Source organism: Colias eurytheme, chromosome 1 (assembly GCF_061535395.1).
Source record: "Colias eurytheme isolate Ceu_HAF_F1 chromosome 1, ilColEury1 Martin Lab GWU primary, whole genome shotgun sequence".
Lineage (NCBI taxonomy): Eukaryota > Metazoa > Arthropoda > Insecta > Lepidoptera > Pieridae > Colias > Colias eurytheme.
In genome coordinates this window covers 8,697,382-8,714,597 of record NC_142980.1, presented here as the reverse complement: position 1 = coordinate 8,714,597, position 17,216 = coordinate 8,697,382, and the positions used below count along the sequence as shown (strand labels likewise).

At 33.2% G+C, this 17,216-nt stretch overlaps 1 protein-coding gene across 8 annotated transcripts in view; it reads right to left on the bottom strand.

The window, feature by feature from the left end:
- The window catches only part of trol (terribly reduced optic lobes), a 107,069-nt gene that overhangs the window by 56,529 nt on the left and 33,324 nt on the right, over positions 1 to 17,216 (bottom strand). For all 8 annotated transcript variants that reach the window (XM_090103292.1, XM_090103319.1, XM_090103334.1 and 5 more), the window contains exons 7-10: positions 16,606 to 16,740; positions 16,226 to 16,534; positions 15,897 to 15,977; positions 15,072 to 15,185 (exon numbers count right to left, since the gene is read on the bottom strand). In XM_090103292.1, coding sequence (XP_089959418.1) covers positions 15,072 to 15,185; positions 15,897 to 15,977; positions 16,226 to 16,534; positions 16,606 to 16,740 — 639 coding nt within the window. The remainder of the gene's footprint in view (positions 1 to 15,071; positions 15,186 to 15,896; positions 15,978 to 16,225; positions 16,535 to 16,605; positions 16,741 to 17,216) is intronic.

Genomic DNA, 17,216 nt, shown 5'->3' with positions numbered 1-17,216 from the left:
TAAGAGAATTTTATTCAATAGCTTAATGCTAGTCTTCAATATCTTTATTAAATTTTAATTTACTTAAAGCTTCAACATAAAACGGCATGAGTTCAAAATATAAAAAGCTAAATCAGCAATTAGCGTTCTCGAAAATTTTAAAACGTCGCGTTACATGAAAATAAATTTCCACCCTTCAACAAGATCCGTAAAATATATGGGGCTAAGTAACAAAAAGTGTAACCTATCTGAGGAGACAACCTCAAGGATGTCTTTGAGTAACATTAATCGGGTTTCATCGTCGCCGTCCACTACAGCGCTGCTAAACGACGTATCATCCTTTTAAGAAAGAAACACCTTATATATCTCATCTTAAGATACAATCAATTTTATAGTGGGTATTAGAAACAATTACTAGTTATTATTATAAGTAATGTCGTATGTCAATGCCTCACAATCTAAGCAAAACAATTATCTACGAAATAGTTACAGATTATTATAACATGAAAACTGAATACTTTCATATGAAAAACCCAATTTATTTCAGCTACAAGTTTTCCGTTGTATTGTATTTTTTCTCAAATATTGAAATTTTACACACGAAAATATATCCACTAACAGAAGTGCTCGTCTATTAAAATGATTTTTTAACTCTACGAAATATAACACTATAACTCTACGAAATATAAGTTCCAATGAAGCACACGAGAATTTAATAGTTAGTTTAGAGTGCAAAAATGAAATACATATTTGACTTATTTTCGATTCCTTTGTATTACATGAATTCGCCCTCGGTCAGCCTTAAACGATGTTACCAAATACCCAACCGTTAGCTTGATTAAATGACATAACCCAACTAATGAAAATTGAGCCTTGATTATAAATATTAAAAGCGAAATTGGAATGTCTGATGGGGCTTTCCATCAATCATTATCAACACATTGTTGTTGAGGTTTAAACTGGTTATGCTGTAATTCTAATGCGTGTATTGAATTTATTTATACCGCATTAGAATATTGAATGTTACCTATACAATTTGCGTGGTTTCCAATTTAGAAAATGAATGCACAACAATGGCTCGCGACTTTTTATCGTCTAGTGTCTAAAAATGAATAGCTCAAGTACTATTTGGGTCGTATGTACAAACTGAATGTTAATTTGGGTCAGTTAAACACGCATTTTGTCCATACTTATTGTTGACACGATGACCAACATCCCAGTGCTCGCTCCAGATATGGAGGCATGGTGTTAAAGCCGCGGCGCTACTTACTCATCTGAGCCAACACGTGACGTCATCCAAGATAGCGCATACAGTGCACATTCCTGAACATACCAAACAGCCGCGCTCTAATTAAAAAGATTATAAGCGTGACGCGACATTGTTTACGACTGTGCATTCTGATAAAGTATTTTATCTAGAGTAGCCGAAATATCTCCGAGCATCAGAAGGTTTCCATTTATGGCAATTTCATATTTGACGCGGCAAAAAGTTAGACAAACACGTAGCGTTATCGTCCGCCGACTTAATAATACGTTCGTTAGAAACGGCAGGGCTCAGAGCGCAAACTTCTGACAAAAACGATCAGTTAAAACTACCACCGCATGAATATGTACAATGCTGCTTCTTGCTGCAGGATATGATCACCGACGGTCTGACATACGGCGTTTAAACAAAAAGAGAAATACTGACTCGGAACTATGTCATAAAATGTGTTGAATGGGAGCCGTGCATGCGACCAACCCGCCTCAACTGATTCGCTAAAAATAACATGACACCTTTATTATGTTGTATGTAGAAAGCAGAGGAACGAAAGTTCCATAACAATTAACACAAAATGTACGATTTCAGTTGAATACAAGACGTAGTAAATAAATTCCGCGAACGAATACGCCAGCACAAATTGCGATGCCTTTTTTAGAATTGTTTTGCAATATCTTCGTTGTATCCTGTGTGGATATCAATAACAATAACGGATAATAAGCAGTTCATCTCAAGTGTTTATCAAAAAATATAGGAAAATAATTTGCGCTTAATAAATCCATGACTAATTGGATATCACATTAGTAAATAATTGTAAATGCAATACATATAAATCAACATGAATCTATCATCTATACTAATATTATAAAGCTGAAGAGTTTGTTTGTTTGTTTGTTTGTTTGAACGCACTAATCTCGGAAACTACTGGTCCGATTTGAAAAATTCTTTCGGTGTTAGATAGCCCATTTATCGAGGAAGGCTATATTTCATCACGCTACGGGCAACAGGAGTGGAGCCACGGGGGTGAAACCGCGCGGAGCAGCTAGTAGAAAATATACAGAGATAGTATAATTATAGAATTAACATATATGTGTCAGTCAAAGTTAGTTTGTGTCATCATTATTATTGTAAAATGGACTAGCTGTAATTTTTTATTTGTGCAGGCATCATTAGTCATTATTATTAACATTAAGTTTAAGTAAAATAAACTTTTTCTCTATTTATTTACAAACGGTTATAAGTTCCAGGCATTGAAGAATCAATGTCAGCGCTTTAATTTTATATACCTAATTAACGGATTAAGGATCACTATAGTATAACATGGTAATGTAAATATCGTATTGTAATAACTCCTAATTATATTCATTTGCATATATCTGCTATACAATCTAATACATTTTTAAAACGTCTGCAATACCTTTTAAATTTGAGTCTAACAATGTTACATCACAAATCCGAAAACTTTACAAGTACATCAAACTTAATAAGATGAAAAAAAGCAATTGTAATTTAAAGGTATCTATTTAATCCCTTGTTCGGACCATCCGTTGTGTTGAATACTAGGAAAAAGATAATCTGAATGCACGTGTAGACTCGCTTCAAAAACGAAGCCATTCGCTTTGCATTTGGCCTTTTTCGTTGTTTATAGTTTGATCGAATGCGGAATATTCTTTTACGTTGATTGACATTGAGCTTTGTGGTTAAAACTTGATCTAATAACTCAAAGCTTTTTAACTATCTACATAACGTGTGATTTAAATTGAACATTTTATATTTAGATCAGTAGGTAAATCCTCGAGACCTTAAAGAATAAGAAACCTTCTACCTCTAATATTTATTAGGAAGTAGGAAACAAAAGCTCTTTATCACATATTCAAATTTCAATAAGTATCACAACATAGACAGACAACAGAGTTTTGTTTAGCAAAATATGTGATCTAATAATTGGAATACACTGCCCATATAGCCGTTGATGTCATTGTACTTACGTAATTGATGTATCATTCAGACTAATTACTATACAATGAGATGCGTGTAATAAATCAGTGACAAGAACGAGCATAGCGCCTCTAAACAATATGTACTAATAGTGCTTGTTGACACTTTGCCCTGAAACTTTTACATCCTGTTCAAAATTAATATCAACAGGGATTAAATAGATACTTTTAAATAAATGTAAAAATAAACAAATTTGTGATCCAGTGTTAAATAAAATCAACCTGTAACAGGTTTGAAAGGTTTACAACAGCATAGTTAAACGCTAGAGACTATTGTCCTAATATGTAATAGTTTTGAACAAAATACTTATCTAGTATATGACTGTAAAGTAAAATGTAAGTGATCAGTCGCTAGACAGACTAAGCTAACGAAATCGGGAGACCAGTACATTGGGAATGTTTTTTTAACTTAATATTTTATTTAAAATATAATGTTTCTCTACGTGCATCCTTCAAGTGAGATTTAATTATAAGGCGGTATTTATGTCGAATGAATACTAAATATAGCCTGAAATATAATAATATTGTGATTGTTGCAAGATAAAGATCATAAAGATAAAAATGTATGCCATTTTAGTTTGATAACAGAATGTAGAGATTTTATTTACACTGACGTTGTCTATTTTTCTCTCTATTGAAACCGAAAAAAATAAAAGGAATCAATTAAAAAAGAATTTCAAGATACTAATAAAACATGTGGAGGGTATTCATTTATCGCCTCAGTCTTAGTAATAGCTGCTGTGATTGACGCGTACTTTACAAACGATGCATTCGTGCTATCAGTGCATTTATAAACATCTCAATCATAATTATTATTTCATGCGCTGTGTTTATTTGTTTATTTACGATTGTTTACGTCACTATCCCAATTACGAACGAATATTACAAATAGGTACATTATGATCCCTATAAGGGGAAACATAATTTACCAGCGTAAATAGTTTTTTTATTGTAAATCTTCATGATGTTTTGTTTAAAGATCTCACTCGTAATTCACATCAACTATCATTATTGTTGCATAAAATATAACATCCTGTACATGCTAACTAATTATTATGCATTCACGAAATTAGGCGCCTACTTTGCTAACAAAATATTCATTAAAGATATCTGAGGTCGCAATCCGCACTCGACGCACCGCGACAATCCTTCCGACGCGGCCGCGTCATTCCGCCGACACTATCGGCCGCGTGTCACTTGCACCTGATTTATGCACCAAGCCTTAAGCAGGCTCTACACGGTGATGCAAGCTCATTTATTTTTATACAGTTCGCGTTCAGCCTTGATTCATGGTTGTACTAGTGTAGTTGGTAGTGCATGAAACACTCAGCTTTTGCATGACGGCAACGATGTAAAAAATCATGCATGCTTGTCAGTCTAACTTGCAGAATATTTGAGAGTAAGGTTTTAGTTCATTGAAAAGTTACATTTGGGGTTGCGTTTTTTAGAGGACGCAATATTATTTTTTTGATGTGTAGGGGGGTCAGTGTGCTAGCCAAGCTATCACCAAGTTTGTGGGGTCGCCACGTCGTTGTCCCATGACCGCCATCTTGAAAATAGCGGTTGAAATGGTTTTTACGATATATCTCTTAAACTATTTATCTGATAATAAAACAATGTTAACGTTATTTGTTGCAAATTAAATTCTCTACAACTTAGGTTCAGTAACTTTTTGTCGTAGAACTATAAATAAAAAAGTTATAAGCGAAAATGATCATAAATTAGAGATGTATATATTTTTCAATAAAACTTTTTTTTATAAGTTTACGAAGAAATTATATCAGACCATTTTTGTAGATTATTTTTCGAAGAACAACTTTTATTTACAACATTTTTTCATTAAGTAAATAGCTAAGGTTTTACAGCCCTCCATTTTTTTTTAAGTGGGGAAATCTTGCATAGATACCCACGGCCTCCGGGGAAGGGGCCGTGGGTGATTCCTACCGACCAAAACCTCACTGTGTCCGTCAAGCCGCATCAACGACTAAACGAAAAAAAAAGCCTAAAAAATGTAAAATTTCAATGGGCTATTTATCAATCAGATATCAGCACGTAGTTTGAATGTATTTTAATCATCGATCGAATGATCGTTATTCATGCATGACAACAATTAACGCATGTCATGCTGCATTGTCGTCTATGGAGCACATTATAAGGACACAACAATACACTAAACATTCAGGGTTGTTACGTGTGATTTACTCCGTTCTACAATTTAGAAACTCTGAAGAAGAACCGACTGACGTCCATTCTTATGTTACTCGTTAATTTGGAATGTACGTATATTATCAAAAGACTGAAGAATTGAAAGTCTTATTAATCTTTCCATAGACCTACGTCTAGTTACAACAAAAAAAGCCACCTAATTATTATTAAACCTCAGCAAAACTGTATTTACACTCAATCCCTGTAAGCACTCTATAACAACGCCTATTTTGTCCGGTAACAGAATTATCAACGCAAAAGCTGCTATTTTTTGTGCAATAAGCATTCAAGCTATCGTATGTCTTAAAGCTTTCGTTTAAGATTCAAGAATCGTGATCATTACGATACTTATAATTCAGGATGAGGTAATTGTAGAATTTGATTTCTAACATAATACAAGTCAATAACTGCGTTAAAAACAACCGACTTCAAACTTGCACTTGCAACATTTACAAATACAGACAAAAATGCTCATAAAATAAAAACTACTGGGCCTATCCGAATAAAATTTTTATGGGACCAATTCGACACCATCCCGCATCGAACAAAAAAAGAATCACGTAAATCGGTTCAGAAACCACGGAGTAATCGGTGTACATACATAAAAAAAAAAAAAAACATACCGGCCGAATTGATAACCTCCTCCTTTTTTTGAAGTCGGTTAATTAATTGTAATCTCAAACAAACAGAACCTAATTTCCGCATATAGAAAACGCTGTTAACCTAAACCTATTAAATAATCTCTATTATTTATTATAGTATAGAATATTTAGATTATTTCACAATAATATTCGGCCGCCAAACTTGGGTTATCATGTGTTGTAGATTACATAATCACAAATAGTATCCACTTATGTTTGACATATTGAACTTTGCTTATAACTATTTAAGTACACACGTAGGTAGTTTCAATTTTGCGTGGAGAAAAATATATGGACAATGATATTTACTTTACAATAATATTATTTAAAGTTCTCTTTAATTCACACATTTAAGTATTGATCTACGAATATTGGTTTGTCAAAATATTGGCAACAGTTATTATTATGTTTAAAATAAATAACGTAACAAAATTCGCTTGTTATGATAACATGTGAATGAAAATTATTTTACACGGATAATAATAGTGTGGAGTATTTATATTAATAACAATTGTGAGTTTAAAATTATTTTACTCTTAGGTATGTTCTTTTAAATGTACGAAATAAATGGTTTGTGTAAAGTTGGCGTCGTGATGAACTTTCGCGGCCAGTGGATGAAACTTGGATATTTTAAAAGAGCAATATATTGTCAGCAAAAATTATTATGGACACAAATCTCGAAACGTATTAGAAACAGAGATATTTGGTTTTGTATTATTCATTTAACTAGAATCTAGATGATTTATTATGAGATTTTTCTGAGTTGTTTAGGTTTCTCCTTTATTAATTTAAGAATTCTAATCAAAACTATGTATATGAACGCTTATATTGTATTACGTTGTTATATACGCAATATATTGCAAAAATATCCAATTTTCACCACTGGCCGCCAAATGTCATCACGACCCCACCAGCCCATACAAAAAGTACCCAAACCCCTTTTTGTATCGCCTAAACGCTATATTAAACTAATCTAAAACCTAAACGTGTATCTGCATAACATTTTTTTTCAATTCCAATCTATTAAAAGGCCTCAAGCTTCAAATAAGGAGTTCATTCAGCTACTTACGGATCGTTAATCGGGGAGCAATTTAATATATGCTATTAGGGCTAAGAAAGACATCGGTTGTGTATCGGAAAATGATCGTAAGCACGCGATCGCTCTTGGTATATATTCAATTTCATAGGAAAACTTATTTTACTGGGGTTACTTACTCACGAATAGCATCCAATTGATCAACGATGTTGTAGACTTTTTTATTCGGTAATAGTTTATTATTTTGATAGGACAGATTCATGAAATTAGCAAAGATATTTTTTTTGTAGTGGTCCTTTGTTGTTCTTGTATAAGTATTATTAATTTATTATTCATTAATATCATAAACTTAATAGTAGGTACTAGGTACATATATTAAATGTAGAATTAATTGTAACTAATTTATTTTTAAACTCTAAGCGCAGTCTTGAAAGCGTTTAAGGATGAAAAATCTTACTTATTTTTTGACTAAAATATATAACAATAGCAATTTAAATTGTTTATAGAGCAAGTGATTTAAACTCAATAGCAAATAAATTTGATCTCGGCGTCTTTGTGACATTGCTTCATAATCCATGATAATTAAAGCCAAGTCTTTATAAAGAAGCAGAAATAAATAGTAATGATTGTTTACCATTTCCCTTTTATGGTAAGAACACGACTATGAGGAAATTATCAGGCCATAAATTTTCATATCTAATTTTGATCAGTAGAACATATTATAATATACTATATTTCTATCCCGGCTTCGTCCACGTAGTAGAAAATTCCCATAAGAATTAGTTACTTCACCGCGGTAGAAAGTAGCATATTATGTCACTATGTATCTAAACAGAAAAAGACATCATAAAATCGGTCCGTTGCGATGTGAAAAAAGACAAATAACCCCAATTTCGCATTTATAATATACGCATAAAATATTAATAGTAAGAATTATGTTATATTTTTACACGCTTTATATTAGCTTCACCTGTATGTTTGTATGTTTGTAACCGACTTCTTTGGGCGCGATTTTGACCCACTTTAAACGGCCAGATTTCGTTCAAACTTTGTAGATTTATTGAGGACCGATGACAATACACTAATTTGATAAAATAAATAATAGTTTAAAAAAAATAAAAAACACGCTTTTTATAGAAAACCGAACTAAAAGCGTGTTTTTTAGTTTTTTTAACTATTATTATTTAAGGTATGTTATAGGTATATCGACGATGAAGTATCAATACCTCCTAACTAACATTTTAGCGAAATTCGTTTTATAGCATTTTCGTACTTAAAATAGAGTAATACATAGGCCCATAAAGGTCATTTCTCTGTAAACAGTCAATTTGAGCAAATATTAAAGTGTAGCAATACCTTATAACAAAAGTTGCGTCATTTTTGCTGGCAATATATTCTAACTACACCCTGAAGCGTCCGCTCTATGTTTTTAAGCACGCTTTCCTTGGGCTCATTTACAGTTTATTCCTGGGTTAAGAGTTTGGCATGCTTTCAAACCAAGAAGAAAGTATTCTAACACATGCTTCTCCATCAAACTCAACAAACCATCGAAAAATTGCCATTCTTGATGAATTTCTTGATGCTTTTCCAAAACTACCATCGCATTATGCGCGTAAAGATACCAACAAATTGTTCGTAGAGTCAATTAAATTACTAAGCATTGTACATGTTACTGGTTTGACGAAACAGCTGCTGACCTGACGTCTAGCACTTTTGTTTCGTTTGTAATTAATTACCTGGAAAAGCATTGTGTTAGCCAACAGCTGCCTATTATTATATTTTCTGACGGATGCACTTACCAAAATCGCAACGCAGTTATGTCGAACGCACTATTATATTTTAGTAAAAAGTATAATATTACTATAAGTCAAAAGTTTTTATGACCCAGTCACACGCAAATGAAATGCGATTCAGTTCATAGCACCATTGAACGCCAACTTATAATAATATACGGGCATTTCTCCGCAACTCGAGGTCAAGCGCCTATTTTGCGTGAGAGAGGAGGTGGGGGAAACCAGCTAAAACTGAAACCACCCGAGCACATGAAGCCAAGCAGCTTGTGAGGGCTGCCGAAGGCTTGAGGGAGGGACCCGGGAGACCCCAGGTGTCTTGCCCTGTACTCCGCAACCCCCGTACATTCCATGATGACGTGGGCTGCCGTTTCCTCGGACGCCATGCATGCTCTGCATAGCGGACTGTCTGTGATCCCTAAATTAAAGAGATGTTTGTTGAAGGGGCCGTACCCTGTGAGGGTCCCTGTTATTACACGTAGTTGCACTCTGCGTAGGTTGAGAATCGGACGTGCAAGTCTAGAGTCAATGTTTGGTAGGGCTTCTCTGGCATGTTTGCAGTCAGATCTGCTTGAACATTCTGCTTTTTGTGCAGTGCTAGTGAGCTGGGTAATCATCAGCCGGATCCAGCTTGCAGGTAGCGGTATAATTGGAAAAGGTCCCATGACCGGTGTTTCAGATGCCCTTCTGGCTAATATGTCAGCAGCATCGTTTTCTCATGAGTTACTGTGTCCTTTTATTCATTGTAGTACTAGGGAATTTCCCAGATCACATACCCTAGTTAGGGCTAGGTGACACTAGAATTAACCCTGAAGTGATTTCATGGCTTTTGATTGCCATGAGTGCTGCTTTGCTATCCTATACTTTGCATATGATAGGATCCGAATCGAAAAGTTTTTACATTCCTTTTGATTATGGCTAAAGCTGCAAGTAGAAGTCCTAGGCATTCAGCCTGAAATGCTGTATTACGGGGTCCCAAGGGGTGAGAGATGTTAATGTTTAGGTCCTCAGAGAAGACCCCAGCACCCGTGCCATTTTCAGTCTTGGACCCGTCCGTGAAGATGAGTAAATCTTCGACGCTGTTGTGCTCTGACGTGTGTTCACGTAGTATCTTATATTTCTTGACTTGAACGCCAACTTAAGAACAAAGAAATTTACGTTCCAAGTGATTATGCCACTATAACCAAAGCAGCAAGAAAATCTCGTCCATATGAAGTTGAACAAATTGGAATAATGTTTTTTTATATTAAAACCACTATCTTCGAGCATAATAACGTGTAGTGACAGGATTTTAAATCAACATTTTACTATTATTGATACAAAAACCTAATATTAAAATAAAAAAATGTTGTAATCTTTAGAACAATTTCTTCTAAGTATATTGGCAATAAATTGTATCTAAAAAATACGGCTTCCTGTTTAAATACAATTACAAGCAATATCTAATATCTGCATGTTTTTTTTAAAAAGCTTTGAAGTTACATTTCATAAATGATTCCATGATATCTAATAACCTTTGATAATGAACGTAAGCTAAAATAATAATTAAAAACGGTAACGAAAAAGAAATAAAACGTTTTTTTTATCTACTGAAAAATGTAGTTTTTGTAGTTAGCATATATTGACACTTCATCGTCGATATGCAACAGTGATTAGAATGGTGGTAAATACGCAGTCTGATTGTGCACAACATCCTTTCGTTTGCTGGTCGAGGGCGGCTTAGTTGAGTGGACTTAGCATTGCCGAACAACGGTACTTTTCATAGAACTATGTCTGTTTCAGATTTTCACTTTTTATATCGATTGTTGCGAGTTAAATTGTAATATATATGGGGATTCTAATATTTACACTTTATTGAGCGATACTGATATTGGGAAATTTGGTATAGAAAATAGAAAGTGATTACGATTTAATAGCAATAGAAATAGAAAAAATAAATCATACATTATATTACTTTTTCTATTTTAATAAAGAATTGATTTTTAATAAATTCAATTTATAAATCAATGTCGATGGTATTCAATTAAATAACGTGTTTAGATTAAACATTGATTTGTAAATTTTGAATGTTTGTGTCTATTGAATCAGACGGCGCGTGTTGATTAAAATATCTAAATCGAAACAAAAAATTGGTACAAAATTGAATTTACTGATTGTTGCCGCTCACTGTATGTCACCACGCTACGATGCACGAACGCTAAATTCACTACGTGTCTAGCTAAAATATTTTAAAACATGCAATTATATATGAACATTAATATAATATAGAAGGCTTGATGTGTATCAATAGTTCTGAATTAAAAAATCGATTCACAACTACACGCGAATTAGTTTTAAAATGTGTGAAACCGTGTATTCATTATCAAATTTCCGTGCAGGTGTTAGCTATTTAAATAATAGCTTAAGCGCCGCAAAGTCTTATAATAAACGGGCAACAACAACCCTTACCGCGATTTATGGTGAATTCAGCACCACTTATGTTTGAACTGTGAAGCATCATACGAGAAGCTTGCGATCTCTCGACCTTGCTTTCACTTAGGGCTAGCTTTAAACTTTGCTTGTGAATTCTCTGTGTAATATATGAATTCGCACATACGAAACACTATAATTGTTCGTATAATATGCGTTGAAACGGTGTTGTAAAATTAAAAGCTTAAATAATAGTTTTAATAGCTTGAATTTGTGTGAAGATAAAGCATGTATCGATTGGTAGCCCTAGTCTATCGTAGTCAATCTCAACATATCATGTTAACAAAGAGACTTGTGTCGTCGTAAAGGTCATGTGATCCTCAAAAGAAAACGTTTCGCCCTGCTCCTTAGTTACCATATATTCTTTAAAAACTACTGATATATAAACTATAAACTACTGGTATTTTTATTTAAGATAAGATCTTCACCGGTTGAGTACATTATTAAAATAAGAATAATATTTTTAATATTTATAACTGACTTTAAAAAAGGATTTAAATGAATTGAAATGCCTGAATAAATAAAAATTTCATTCAAATTGAAACTTTGTGTTGATTTTTAAGAATGTAGAGTCTAGGTAGAGTCTTATTCGTTTCCTTTATATGGAAGTAAGTAGGTAGGTATTTGTTCATTTGACGCACAACAAAATTAGATACATTTGTATAGGTTTAATTAACAGTGTATTGCGTATTAAAAACCAAAGCTAAAAGAGAATAAGGAATTACATGAGACCAATTTGTTTGAGCAAACATTATAATAGACTTAAATTACTCTTTCAATTGTAACGAAGGAGTAAAAAAACCTATCCAATAAGTGCCAAAAATAGACGATGATTGGAGATTTAAATCAAATGACTATGGTATGTTAAGTGATCAAATGAATAAATGATTGCGTACGATTAATTAAGGATAGGCCTAACAACGCAGGCGCCTTGGTGTTGATTGGCATAAAGTGGCTTAAATAGTGTTACGTGTTCGGTTCTTTAAATAATCTGCGGGGTTTTTAACGAGAGTTAATGAAATAGTGTAGTGTAACAGGACGATAGAGGAATAATACCAGTAGCATGTTGTTTGTTTGTGCTATTGTAAAATAGTTAAGTCCCTAAAAGAATTAGAAAAAACTCTATAATTTAATTTGTAAAGAATTTTTATTTTATTCTTTTATTTTTATAATACTGTATGCTTTCTTTAATTAGAGGTAAAGAAGAAAAGTTCCGAAAAGCACAACTAACTGTTGATTGACAAAACTATTTTTAATAGTTACTTATTAAACAAATAAAAAAACAACCATAATTATATTTTAAAATGGACAAATTAACTGTATAATATCGACGTCAATCACACGAATAGGCGATGTTTTTGCCCGTCTAGATGCGGTTTAATTAACGATTACAAATCGTTAGCAGTAATATGGACAACAACTGAAAATGTAATCATCATAAAGACGGTGCCGTTTTAGCAATCACGTACTTTTGATACTGTTGTCGACAGTCGTGTTGCAAATCATAATTGTGAATCACCCTTAATGATGACATTTCTGGATTAATATTCAAAGGTAGGTACCTTCTCGTATCTCTGGCAGTGTATCCATTGTTTATTTCACATAAAATTGTTTTTAGTTTGACTTTAATATTTTTTTTTATTTTATAAAACCACTGAGATTATTAAAACTAAAACGATAAATAAATAATATTTGCATTCTAGACATACTTTGCCTTCTTTGAACTTTTATAAAAAGTTCATTATTTTGTAATATTACTATATATAAAAGAGTTAATATAAAGAAAAAATATTTCTACTACCTAAATACTTATTCGATCTTATAAACTTGACATTATTTATAGCTGCAGCACGAAATACTTATGAAGTGTTGATGCTTCACATAAATATTAGGTTAAAATCAACATGGTAAATTCAATCCCACGCTATTAAGCGGGAAATTTAATATTTAGAGACTGCTTATAAAATAATATAATGTTTCAATACTTGAGATTTGATGCACTCGAGATTCCTTTTGAATAAGAGCATTATGCTGTTTAGTTTAATATCGTTTGGTTGTTAAGAATTATGAAACAAGCATCTACCTACCCACGTAGAGAAATTAGACTTGCTGCTGATATTAAAACTACATCTGGCTTATATATAGAATGTGAATTATTGATTAAAAATAAATATTCATATTATATATTTTGGCCAGTACATTTACAATATTTTTAACTGTTTACATTTTGATTTAGCTTTGACCCTAAAAGTTGATTAATCGTAATTTAATGTACATGTTAGCATACACAATTTTGCTGATTTTTGCTAATTTTGCTTTTTACTGATAGCTCTTTCGCCAATGTTAATTGCCAGCATGCGTGCGTTATTAGTCCATCTGTGTAAATACAAAGCAGTTGCACATTGCCGTTTTCATATAGGTCATTTCCGTATTTTGATTTAAATTATGACGCTCATTGCTCGAGAGGTTAATTTATTTTTATCGTTATTTGAATTATGATTAAGATACTTAATGTAGCTAATACGTTTTAACTCGCTGCTAGTATGTCGCGAATGCATTAAACAAACGGACCTACTTACCAGCTCTAAGATTTTTCAATGTGACCTGGTTCATTTGATTAAACATACGTGTTTGTTTTATCTGTTGAAACTATTATAAACTCATGCAATGCAACAATTGAAGTCTTATAATTTTTATAAGCACAACATTAATTAAGTTTATTCGAAACATGGCATCACAGTTCAATAATAAAAATCCGCTTAATCAGATTTTACGATTTAGTGTTCATTGCAGTAAAAGTATTCATTAAAAAATAATTTAAGTAAAGGTTTTGAGCTGTATAAATAACTGTTGACTAATAATATACATCTTTCTTAATATAAGCTTAGGGGCGCCATCTAGCGTCAACTAGTTGAACTAAATCAAACCATATTCGCAGTAAAGTTTGAAACGTGACCAATCGATTAACAGAATTGCAATAAAATAATTTAATGCTAACCGAAACACAATTGTTGAGCTAAACTGTTTTATTACAGCGGAATCACGGAAACAAATAAACTTTTTGTATGACTATTCCGAAGAAAATTATTCGTATTAGATTCGTTTATTTACTATTTAGTATTTTTAGTTCTAAATTAACATAAAAAAGTTTTGTTTATATTAATAAAATACCATGGAACTCATTGTAGTGGCTATTACTTGGATACCTAATTGATATAGCTACTTGCTGTCTGAGAATAATAATAATTTACATTTACATATTATGTACTACTTTATAATCATACATAAATCACACGTATACTCATTTAGGTATACACGAAAGAACTGCTACTTCAGTACTTACCTCCAGAACGAGCAAGAGAAACGATTGCACAAAATAACTGATTTTCACTGATATAAGTGAATTCCCGTGTTCTCATTTGCAATGCATTTTGCATCTGTTTCACTGATTTACTTTCAATGTTTTGCTAGCCTGTGATTCCTTTTTAATTGCTACCGGGTATCAAACTCAAGACCTGTTGTTCCATCACGTACTAGACTTAGTGTACCTAATAGGCGGTTACTCGTGGTTTAAGTAGATTCGAAGATTTGTATAAACCTGTTGGCTGTTGTGTTCTGTACAGGACCCTACGCTCACGCGTAAATCACCAAGGTATTATGACGATCTCCATAAACCTGTAAAAGTGTACTCACGTTCAGGGCAACCTTCTTCATCAGTCCAGTCGTCACAGTCGTGGTAACCATCACAACGCTTGGAGTTAGCCACGCAACGGGTTTCGTCGCATCGCATCTCGCTTTCTGGACATGCTAAGGGTTAAAAATATATTTAATTAATGTAGTGCATAGGTTATATTTTAGTGGATAGGTTAATCCACACAGGGCTATATGTTTAAACAGCAATTTTTTGCTGCTCGCTCTGTGTGGACCCGCCGACTTATTAAATTCTCAACTACTGAATAAACAGTCGGAAAACAAGTATAGCTTATACAAACACTTAACACTTAGAAATCTCCAAAATACTCCAAATCCGTAATCATCGAATACTATAAGAAACATAATTAGCTACTTTTAGAACTTCACAATCCAGGAGCTAATTTTCTTTATATAGTACCTACATGGGTATATCATTATAAATACTTATTTTAAACAAAATATAGTCTATTCAGACTTTTAATACAACAATTATAATATACACAACAATTTAAAAATTTCAGCTTATGTAGTTTGAAGAGGTAATACATAGATAATATATCACAAAACGCTTTATATAGCTTAAACATAAGCTTAATTGAAATAAGCTTTTACTAAGGAAACACAAGTGCATAGTCGTGATACTTATACAAGCCTTTTTTTTTAATTTCTTACGTTTAAAAATTATTATTTCATACAGATAAGAATTTAAATCTTCGCAGTGCATGTTTGTTTTTATATTACCATAGTTCATAGAATCTTATAAGTAATTTTTGCGGTTGCTTTTTTGAAAATATTGCTTTATTTAATCCTGCATACAATACTAACATTGTGGCTGTTCCGGCTGTTGAGGTTGCACAGATTCTGGGTTATATTCCTCGTCCGTTTGCTCTGGAGCATCCCCACGTTCTTTAGGAATAACAAAAATAATAAATAACTTAATAAAAAAATAACCAAAAAAGCGTGTGTGCCGAGCACACGTGTCATAAGTGAAACTTCTTTGGCAAGATTCAAAGATACCAAAATCGTCGCCTTACTCCATGACGTGACGGTATTGCCATGACGCGACCTTAAAATAATGCTCAACGCCTAAAGAAGTTTCACTTCAAAAAAACAAAAAGGAACGAAAAATTTGAAAAAAAAAAAAGATTGCATACGTGTAGAGGGAATTTCACAGTTATCCTCGTCAAAGCCATTCGGACAGTCTCTAATGCCGTCGCAGCGTTGTGACACGCATATCGTGAGGGTCGACCCTTCACACGTGATCTTCTCACACTCCCCTGATCCCTCGCCAAGGTCAGACTCGGGGGGTGACGATGTTGTTGTTTCGCTGTTCACTCCGTTGTTTGCGTTATTCTCACTGTCCCGATTCTGAGCATCAGGGAAGCTTTCGGGCGTAGCGGACTGTACGTTCCTGTCCTCGTATTTTGGATCCTCGTCGTCGTATATACTTTGATCTTCTTCGGCTTGTAAAACATTAAAAAATAAAAAAAACATAAACAAAAATAAATAACAGAAATAAAAAAAAATAGAATACCATATGGGCAACCAATCTCATCGGAGCCGTCAGAGCAATCCCTGTTTCCATTGCACAAAGCGGATGAAGGGATACAGCGACCGTCGTTACATCTGGATTCGTCCGCAGCACAGGTGTCAAGGGGTGTGTTGTATGCTATGGATTAATATGCCATGAATTTACTTCAAAGTATGTACGTGATACTCAATGACGATAATAAGTCATCTTCTTCTTATCTTATATATAAAAATGAATCACAAAATGTGTTGGTAAGCGCATAACTCGAGAACGGCTAAACCGATTTCGATAATTCTTTTTTTATTATATTCCTTGAAGTACGAGGATGGTTCTTATGTAGAGAAAACGTAAATATTATGTACCACGGGCGAAGCCGGGGCGGACCGCTAGTAAGTCATAATTTTTGTGTATGAACCGTCAGATAAATAAGCTTAAAAGTTATTAATCTTAATCACTTATTCCAGTGATTCGTTTGTTATGTTATACTTGTTTTGCTAAACTTTTACAATTGTGGTTAATTAAAAGATACTTCAGTTTCCGTTTTAGTTCAATCCGTTACCAGTAAGGCTTATGTTGCGATGGTTATGGTAATTTTTTTATGAGGTTCCTCCTTC